Here is an 11,054-nt window from a genome sequence, read left to right on the forward strand (position 1 = left end):
TGGTAAATCGAAATCCTTATCGGCCAAATTGATCTTAATTTTACACAAAGTTCTCAAATTCCCTTTGACATTAAACCTTTTTGTATATTCTGGCAGCTCATCCACCACAATACAATCCATTATGATCAATCTACCTTTATGAGGTACAGACACACTTACTGTTTCGTATTCATCTACAGGTTTGCTTGTTAAATAACCCCTTAAGGCTATCTTTTCAATGCCTTTAGATTTGTATTGTAGTTCTGTAAGTGCTGACCTTTTGATAAAGGATCTTTCAGCACAGGTATCCAATAGGCCTCGAAGACGCACTATTTGTCTTCTTTTACCCTTCAACGCGATTGTGGCTGTTGGGAGTATAGATCTTTTACTGGTGTTTTGGCCTTGTTCCTTTACAGAAAGTGTTCCTACCTGTACTCCACTTTTAGTGTTGGTTTTATTTGGTCCACTGGTTTGAATTTTATCACAAAGAACACGATGATGTTTCAGTTTACAACCGTTACCACAGCTTCGCCTCTCACAATCCACACTGAAATGTTTGCTTGACGCGCACACACATAACACAATCGCAAAGACCGAGACGATTCAACTTCTTTTCTCTGTTAGCATAGGTCTTGCACTGCGTCCACCAATGCTCGCCTTCACATAAAGCACATTCCCTGCGTTGGTTTGAACCTGACTTATTCACATTTATCTTCAAGTTCTTTGTCTTTGGCCTCACCGACTGAGCTTGATTGATGGTAAAAGTAGATACAGAAGACAATGTTCCAGGTTCACGTGTTTCCATTGGATTAAAAACTTTCAAATTATGAATTTCTTCTTCTAAGTACTTCTTAAAAGTGTCGAACTTCAACCAGTCGTCTCCACTTCTGCGTTTTACCACCTCACTGATATTTCTAGGCAGCTTGGTGTAGAGAAGAATTGTGTAAAGCTCGTTTAGATCTAAATTTTCACTTTCAAGCGATCTAATAGAGCACTCAAAGTTAGCTCTGAAGTTTTGGAGCGATTCAGCATCGGCATTAGGAGACTCTGTTTCCAAAAGTCTCTTCACTAGACAGAGTTTAATCTCGTCCTTTTTGCCATACGTAGACTGAAGTAGTTTTACAGCCTGATGATACTTATCACTCTCGAGCTTGAAACCTGATATCAATGTCAGAGCTTCACCTTCAAGTATACTCCTTAAGTACGAAAACTTTTGAATTGGTTCTAGATCAGAACGCTGATGTACTGACACATTGAACAATTCCCAGAATGTACTCCATTCCAACACATCCCCTTTATAATGTGGAAGATCTAATTTTGGCAGTCTTATACCGGTTGTAACAGGCAACGTTGGTTGAGATGGATTTCTACCTTGTATGTTAGTAACAGCGGTACTCATTCTACGTATGTGAACACCAATATTCATTTCATAGTCGGATTGTTTTATCATTTCATCCACTTGACCATCTTCATTAGTCAAAGCTAATATTTTTTCATCCAACTCTTGTACAATTTTCCATTGTTTACTTATAAGGTCTCCCAGGGAGTAAATTGTATTGGCGTCACCATCAGCAATGATAGCTTCCATCTTTTTTAACCAACTAGAGATCACAGATTTGTGACCTCCACGCTTCTTCACTAAAGTTTCCAACTCAGACATCTTGCTCAAGAATTATCAAACAATCAAGACCAATAAAATTCACAAAATTCACAAAATTTCAAATTTACCCAAACACCAAATTCAGAAGTTCAAAATTTATTCCCTACAACAATTATCGCCAATCATAAATATATCAAGAAGAAATTTCAAATAATTGAATTTTATTATGAGTAGTTTCAAATCCCCACCCCACTTGACCCCATAAACGTATATTACATTGGATAGGTCGACCAGTGCCGATCCTTTCTTTGTTTTATGCTACCACCATCCTTGTGGTACAGCATCATCTCTAATTCTCCTGTAGATTTTCTTTGCTAACTCTTTACTGGCTTCATAATTCAAATGGACTCCGTCGTTGGCCAAATCAGCTTCTGTGAGGCCATTGCCTATTATGTCATAGTTAGTTTGCCTTAACTTTTTGTTCAATTTATTCCTACCCTTGCGGTATTCATCAGGGTCCAAATATCTTGTCGATGTTCGTGGTTCTATTGTGACTATGTATGACATTTGAACTGTGTCAAGTTCATTAAAATCATCTATGAGACCCGTAATATTATTCCTGATGTCATTTATCGAACAAGGATCTTCATTATCTATATCATTACTTCCGATAAATAACACTACTACTTCAGGGTCATAATCTGCAATATCATCCAATGATATATCGTCACAAGCGGCACCGGGATTCGAGTGTACTATAAACTCCAATGGAACATTAGATTTAGTTTGCTCCAAGTCATTTATTCTTCGGAAGTAATCTTTCATATATCCCACCTGTGAGTGTCCTATCACTACCACTTTATGTGTTCTTGACATTGCCATAGTTGCTAAGAAATCCAGTAAATAACGAAAGCAAAGGAGACTATGAAGCCAAGCGAGGGCGAAGGAAATGAACTACCGCTTTATTATTCAATGCATTGAATTCATTATCAAACAATACAAAAATCGATCAATTTCCCATAGGTCCTCCGTTCCAACAAACAAGGTGATCGTCCGAACGTTAACGATAATGGTTACCAGTGCAACTCATCAAATTTCAATCAACATAAGAATATTCCTTAACGTCGGCACGAAATCAAATAAACTTCACAATACAATAAACGAAGACACACCATAGGAAAATATCATAAACACAATTCAGTTTACCAAGCAAATGGATGAATACCGTACAGATGACGTAGGTAATTTTTTCTGCCGACTCAACTACTGTTGTTGACTAATTCCAAAAACAAAACAAAAAAACGCTAACGATCAGTCTGCGTTGGCTCGCTAGTGCGACGACAATTCCGTTTTAATTCGGAACCATATCAAATCCTGGTCACGGCACCAAATTTAGTTACTTATAAGAGCCAAATAAATAACTAAACAAACATTTCAATAAGCGTGAAATAATTGATGTTAAACTATATTAAATTTCTATTTCACGCCCCCAGGCTCGTTATTAAGAGACAAATGGACTCTTTCTCTATGCTACTTCATTAAAATATTCAAAAACAATCGACAGTAATCATAGGCTTACCGTAACTTTACTAACAGCCAACTGTTCACAGTTTGCCAGTGCAAACTATCCAAGTTATCAACCAATTAATACAAATTATGTCACCTCGACAGTATGCATACCACAAAATAACACAAGATATAACAACCAATTGATACTTAGCTGAATTGTAATAAAACACTTTTAAAAGGAATACTTCTTGAGATATATGTATGATATATCACGATTTGACGGCCAGGACTAAGAACGGCGCTCCTCCTTTGCTGAATCCCTCTCTTCTGCCCCGGCTTTTTTTCAACCAAGGAAAATGACGCATGCGCCCCCGAGTGGGTGCGTTCTTTCATCCCAAAACGTCTTTTGTCACTAAATCAACAAACAAAGACGACAACATCCTAAACCAACAACAAAAACACTTCAACAAAAGAAAATACGAAACTACAGAATAATACAAACCAACTGTATTATAATAATATTCACAACTAAAAACACAACCGCTCACTGAGACTTTCATAGATCTCCTATCATGCACTTGTTTACATCTCGATTTGTGTGTCCGTTGTCGATAAGGATCTGGGCAACACGTTCCAGTTACCTGTGGGTGTCCGCCCAAGAGGAGCAGTGCTAGAAGGCCTTTTGACGAAGGCGCTGATGGTGGATTGCTTGTATCTCTCGGGGCATACACTCCCTCCGTTCAGACACATGCCCAGGTTTGTAGGTTTTGTGTATACCTTCGTGATGTGGGTGTATGTATGTGTGTGTGTTTGTATATAGGCAAATAAACATAAAAGGTAACTTTCAGGAAATTTGAAGCGATCAAGAATATCATGAATAATGAAATATAATAAAACAAGGGATAAAATTATACCAGCCGATTAGAACTCAACATGAATTAAAACTGATTTCAAGTAATGAATGATTGCAAGACTTAACAGAAGTACCGAACGATCTCGATGGAGGTGGTGATAGACAGCACCTTGGAGAGCAGAACGATTCTGTAATAAAAATGGTCTGTAGTGACAATTACTTTACAGGACGTTTGTGAGGCTATGCAATTAATGCAGCCTCCATGTGGTAATATCATTAATGCATCCAGGTGAGTAATGCTCATATACACAGTATATTCAAGAAACGTTCAGGAAAAGATTATGCGGGAAGGATTGAAGTTGTTTGTAGAAACTTCAGCTATACCACATATGTAAGAAAGCTTCCCATTTTTTTGAACCAACTCCCCAGTAAAAAAAAAAAAAAAGGCCAGGAGCATGGACACCTCTTGCCTCAACAAGAATTCATGACATTATTGAAATCAAACCATGGAGGCCTGTTCTTCTCGTGAAAAAACCCACCCCGGCCCCTCAACTCTTCAACGACAATTTTCGTGGAGTCACAAGCACATGGTGGTTTAATTAGTGCGCTAAAATTGTTTCACGCAACAAAGACAGGCCGGTGAAAGAAATGTTAGGTAAAAGAGATGTTAATCGCTCATTTATCTCTGACGGTGTAACCTTTTTAGTTTAATGAGTTTATAACGAGGGACGAAGAACCAGATGGACCTTTGCTTTGGATTTATTTGCGTCTTCTGGAAATAAGAAACAGATTGTCGTTGGATAAGAAAATTTGTTAACCTCATACATTCTCTCTCTCTCTCTCCTCTCTCTCTCTCTCTCTCTCTCTCTCTCTTCTACCTCGGAATTCCAGGAGGTTTGAAACGATAAAGATCCTAGATTTACAAATGAAAGACTCCTAGAAAATCTTGACGGAATGAATTTGTATTCCAGTTAGATTAAAAAAGTTGTAATAACGATACAAGTAAATGACATATATACTAATGATAACAATGAGAGGAGGAGGGGGAGGTAAAATAGACTAACATTGTCTCATAATACTGAGAACCAATTCTGCAAGAACTCACCATGGAAATATTACACTTCCAAGTTTTGTAAATCTAAGCGTTTTGTAGAACGTATTCACTTTCCTCTGTTACTTTTCTTCTTCATAGTGGATCTACATTAGGCTTGACATTTATCTTTATTGATTTATCTCTTCCTAGTTCTCTTTCTTTATTAGTGAGTTCCCTGTCTCTTCATTAATTTATTGTTCACAATATCTTTACAGACTGGATGGAGCTATAATGCAATTAGCTTATATTTTTCTATTTATTCTCTGATCTTTGATGTTGATATTGATTTATTCGACAATTGCTAATGTAAAGTCTTGAAATTATGAGCATAAAAAACTTTATGGGATACGAAAGTTAATAAGTGTCACTTATATCACGAACCAAGATAAGGAAATGATAAAAGGTAAAGCCCTAATGAAAATTCAGATGGAATTTCATTGTTTTTCACATATATATACTTCTCGAATTGATTCCTAGTCACCTATGAGTTAGCAGATTTTCATCCGCTTGATTGTGTACTGGAAAATTATTATTATTATTATTATTATTATTATTATTATTATTATTATTATTATTATTATTATTATTATTATGTTTCTTTTCGAAATGTTTCTCTATTACCCCTTTTATTTCTCCTGTTTATTTTATTTACTTTTTCATGTACAACAGTTTTTCTTGGTACTGTTTTCCTGACACTTTCCTTTCCCTTCTTTCTGTCTTTTATTTCTTTTACCTATTTTCTCTTTTACATGTTACTTGAATTTCATTCACGTTTTATTTTCCTAAATTCCAGCCTTTTCATACGCGAGCTTTTCATCATCCTCTCCTTCTGATCAGTTCATAATTTTAGCTTTATCAGTTTACCATTACCATAATTTAAGTGTCGTCTAACATGTCTCTCCTGATTCCTTATTCCGTAATTTTCGTTCTCGGCTTATGCCATTTTTTTGTTTACCTGCTTCCACTTGTTCATCTTGTATTTTCCTTCACACCAGATGACGACCTTTTTCGTCCTCCACATTGGGAACTTTCCTTCCCCCCCAGTTTGCCGGATAATCGTAATGTAGATCACGTTTCTCCCCGTGTCTAATATTGCTGGGAACCAGGGAAGGTTTTCAAATCGGCCAATAACCGAGTAATTTTTGGACTTAGCTTCTTCCAAATTACGTTATGTGTTTATCCAGTACAGAAATTATTATTTTTAATTTTGGAAAGACAAATCTCCGTGTTTATCTTTCATTTTGGACTAACAATTCTTGCAGTCTGATCATAGAACCCAGTCTCTATTACTGAGAAAATTCCCTGTGTTAAAAACTAAGGATGAATAAAAAAAAAAAAAAAAAATATATATATATATATATATATATATATATATATATATATATATATATATATATATATATATATATATATATATATATTTAATTTCTTTATTAACATAACCTGTATGGATATCCTTTCTTTTGCAAATTTTGCGTTATAAGTTCAGTGGTTTTGAAAGGAAGTATTAATTCGTAAACAAGCCAGAGAGAGAGAGAGAGAGAGAGAGAGAGAGAGAGAGACTAATAATAAGTGGTGATAAATGTCAAGCAAGTCACTTTCCCAAAGTAAAGAGTTTTATATGGATCCTGAAAATAACCTACGTCGACCACCGTAGACCCTAGATTTATGAAGTAATAAACGGTACCAAGACAGCTTGGAAGCCTGCAGTGTCAGAGAGATATTAAATCTTCCTCTATACCGAGTCGATACCTTATAGACACACGGGCTAAAATAAATAAATAAATAAATAAATAAATAAATAAATAAATAAATAAATAAAAATAAATGAATTTCCGATAATTTTCTCCAAATTCTTTCTTATCATCTTTTGCCATCACTGTTGGACCAGTTGGTTAAGTAACCAGCCACTTACATTTCAACAGTAAAAAAAAAAAAAAAAAACACACACACTTGAAATATCCGTCATTTCCACAACAAATTTTTGATCATCTCAGGTGACGGAATTGCCGGAACCCGAAAACTTGAATGTGTGTGATTAGAATATTTAGATAAACTTCCAAAACTGAGTTTTAAAATTCGAAAATTCAGTAAAAGCCTTTTTCGGTGTCCTGTAAGTTAATAAGGCAAATAAAACTTTAACACCATTATTTATATTACATCGCCAAAAAATGGTAGCAAAAGAGAGATGTTACGTACCTTCATGATGGTGAGAAAAGTTGGCCAAGGCTAGACGACGGCAAGAAACTCCCAAACAGTAGATACTCCTTATACCGACAGAGAAGGCTCGTCAGAGGCATGTCGAGACGACACAAACCAGGCAGTTCGCCCATATTTTCCTGGATGTCTTCTTCTCCTTCTCCTCCCAGCGGTACGGAACATATAATCGTTTTACCAACCCGTCCTTCTTCAATCTTCCCGCATAACAAAACCATTTCTAAACACTAACCATTTTACTACTTCTCCGTTTCTACACATTACTTACCCTTTCATTTTTTTTCTGCCAAAACAATATATTCTAACAGATTAGGGTTTTTTCGTTAATTCACATCAACGTCTAGCTTTTGGAGAAGCATTTTAGTCCCAGAACAGGTAATGATTACCTCCCCGGTATTATGCGTAAATCCAGATTTTTTCAAGAAACTATGCATTTTTAAAATAACAGAGTGAGTGAAAATAGTTAAGTAATTTAGTTTCCTGTAAACAGAATTATTACTTATAATTCATTCCAAAAACTTGCGCAAGTCATTTAATTATTTAGTACAAGTCTTGCTCATTCCACCGAGAATCTAATGGATTGTCATATTCTGCCACCAGACGCTTAGGATGTTGATTTGCTTGTGGTATTTTTACTTATTGAAGGATTGCAATTGGTCTCTCTAAGAGTCTCTTGCCATTTCTTTATTTTTACTGTTTGTGGACAAACAACAAAACCTTGTGAAGTCTTGGTAAAATGGCTCTTTGAACATAATGACTTGGTGTTTTAGATTTTGTCCGTGGTCTTAGTCAGAGACAGTGCATTATCTCCCAAACTGTTCACTTTTCGTTATACGCTTTTATTTAGCTTCTTTTTTTTGTCTGTTTGTTTGTCTGGGTCAAATCTCGTACCTCAATTTTTTACCTTAATCTCTGGTTACCTCACAACGACCTCTCCTATTATCTCAGGATTTATATGAAGTGAATAACTCCTCTGATTTTCCATACCCTCTTTGACTTGGTAGAATAAGTTAATAACTCTACGGATTTTTAAAACCCGCTTTCGCTCGGGATCGTATAGAATATCACGTTCAATTTTGTTAGCTACAATCATAAACCTGTTACATTTCAGTCAAGATTAAAAATATAAAATGAAATATATACATATATTTTTTTAAACACACGTTTATTAAAGTGCACTAAAAAGTAAAAAAAAAATTGAGATACACCAGGATTTTGTTACAATTAATCTAATCTATAAATGCTACAAGAAAAATTTTTTTTTTTCCTTGTAGCATTTCCTTCCCCGATTGGCGGCCACGCTTTTATTTTTGTAGACATGATAACTGTAAGAAAATCCTGATGTGTCTCAAAATTAAGTTTTTTTGATTTTTAGTGCATCCTGTTTAAAATTTTTCTTTATATCTTCCTTCAATGTTATATTTGTATCTAATAACATTAATGGTGGTGTCTGTGGTCGCACATCAATTCGTACTCCTTTCCTTTCAAATTCCAACAACTGAAAATGAATCGTACGTTAATTTTTCTATTACATTATGACAATGTATCCATGCATTCATAAAAGTTTTCTTTCACAATTAGAATTAATCTCTCCCCGTAAAAAGTTTATAGAATATAAAAATGTCCGAACTTAGATGTGGTGATAAACGACAAATAATCCGAAATGCGGTGGCATGATATTACTGGGCCAGAGGAATTGCTCTAAGTATAGGCTCAGACATTTTTATACTCTCCTCATTCTGTTACCGACATGACTCATCGGGGATGCTTCTAATCTCTCCTTTGTCGAGCAAAAGTCGACATGTCGGGTGAGGCAGATACAGTAAGCATAGGAAAAATGTAAAAAAGAACAATTCTTTGTATTACTGAATAGGCCCTGTCAATCATCGTCTCTTAAACTCCATTTTTTCTCTAGTATGGGCCCGCGTGACGGTAAGTGCACACCCTCATCAAGAAGAGACCTTCAGGGAGGAGAAAAATAACAGAAGAGCATGATGCGGCATTTGGTGATTCCAAAGGATTTTCCAGAGCCGTTGCTCGAAGAGGGCTTATGGGGATTTGTGACGCCGCCTGATGGTGGTTGTAAAAAAAAAATAAAAACAAGAGACTCAAACTAAGTCAGAATCATTAACGTCAAATTTATCAATTAGACTGTCAATTCGTAAGCCAACTGATTATACTTAATCATCTGTCCATCAGTCATCATCCTTTGCGTTTCTTATTCTTCTTATTACATCTATTTTCTATTTTTGAATCTGTTTATAATGCAAAAAAATAAGGCATTAAAATTAATAATTAAGCCAAAATTCACATAGGCCCTGAATCGCAAATGCGCCTCTCTCAGTTCCATTATGCATTTGACAATAAACATCAGTCATCAGAGAGAGAGAGAGAGAGAGAGAGAGAGAGGTGTTTGAATACTGACGTTGGTCCGTTTTTGAAATTGATGACCTCCATGAAACATCCAGAACAGGCCATTTCACATTTCAAGGGTATCGATCAGGGCGGTACTCTTCTGTCAAGCTTTTCGTTCAGTGCAAAATAAGACATGAATCAGTGCGAATTCAGATATAAACTTTCAGATATAATATATATAATCCTGGCCATTCAATATCCTTTTCTCTCTCACTCGTATAAACATTTATACGCACATACAAATGTTCCATTCACGTGTGGGTATGAGTGTGTTTACTATTACAAAGATCACTGTGGTGATTTCTGTGTGGATATTGATAATTTTATTAAGGTTTTGATTTTTTTTATCCATGCTTATGTGTATTTTCTATTTTTTCAAATGTACTTTTCACTAACGATTAGGAAAACAGTTGACACAACATGAATATGAATATGTTTTATAGGCTATAAGCCAAACCATTCCGTCAACTTAGGATTCGTTGCTTTTATTTTCACAAACTAAATATCTAAAGTATCCGATAAATTTAGCAACATTTTTTTTTCAGGTAGGTTCTGGTCAGGGAATGATGCCGACCCAGGTAATTCTGATAATATATAGCCTAACAAATTGAAAATATACTGTATTCTAAAATGAGAGTAAAGGCGACTGTTTCCTCTATGTATGCTTAGTTCTTGTTAAAAAGGGTTAATGGAAATGAACTTCATTTGCTTCCAAAACCACACATATACTGTGTTGAAGCATCCATCTAATGTCTCTAAAGTAAAGAACTTGTAAACAAGGACTATAGATTTGAAGTGTCATAACCCTATCATTTCATATTAATTCCGGAATGGACAAGAAACTGGTGAAATTCGTATAAAAATTTCTGTCTTTTTCATGGCCATTATTTATTATATATCTCGAAATTTATTAGACGTATAGGACAATAATGTTAAAATCACTGGTACCTATCTATCTATCTATCTATCTATCTATCTATCTATCTATCTATCTGTATAGATAGATAGATGGAGAGATATTTTGGTAATCGTAATCTACACAGGTGTTTGTAAGAGAGATTCAGAGTACTAATGAATTGCGCGCGTGAAGGAATAAAAATATACTCACTTGACAACTGATGGTGATGGAAACAAAAATTTCTTCCTTCATTACTGCGATGGATCTTTTCCTCAAGCAAGTCTCTTTGCTTTCAGCTAAACAGCATGTGGCATCTTTCATTCGTCCATATACTTATTACGATTTTTTTTTTTTTTTTATTCCTAGCGTGTGGTAAAGATCCTAATAACTTCGCTACCATTAACATGCTTTCTGCTTATGTTTACCTTTCCGTCTTTTCACAAGGAAAGTAATAAGAAATAAAATAAACATAGAATGGTTCTTGGAGAGG

The 11,054-nt window shown here is 35.3% G+C and overlaps 1 protein-coding gene across 1 annotated transcript; it reads right to left on the reverse strand.

Moving 5' to 3' along the window:
- Nucleotides 1-514: 514 nt before the first annotated feature.
- On the reverse strand, nt 515-1,639 carry LOC136830427 (uncharacterized). Its single transcript, XM_067089963.1, has one exon. It carries the CDS (start codon nt 1,637-1,639, stop codon nt 515-517), a length of 1,125 nt encoding a protein of 374 aa, XP_066946064.1.
- Nucleotides 1,640-11,054: the final 9,415 nt, after the last annotated feature.

This window comes from Macrobrachium rosenbergii, chromosome 46 (assembly GCF_040412425.1).
Source record: "Macrobrachium rosenbergii isolate ZJJX-2024 chromosome 46, ASM4041242v1, whole genome shotgun sequence".
In the NCBI taxonomy this organism is placed as follows: Eukaryota; Metazoa; Arthropoda; class Malacostraca; order Decapoda; family Palaemonidae; genus Macrobrachium; species Macrobrachium rosenbergii.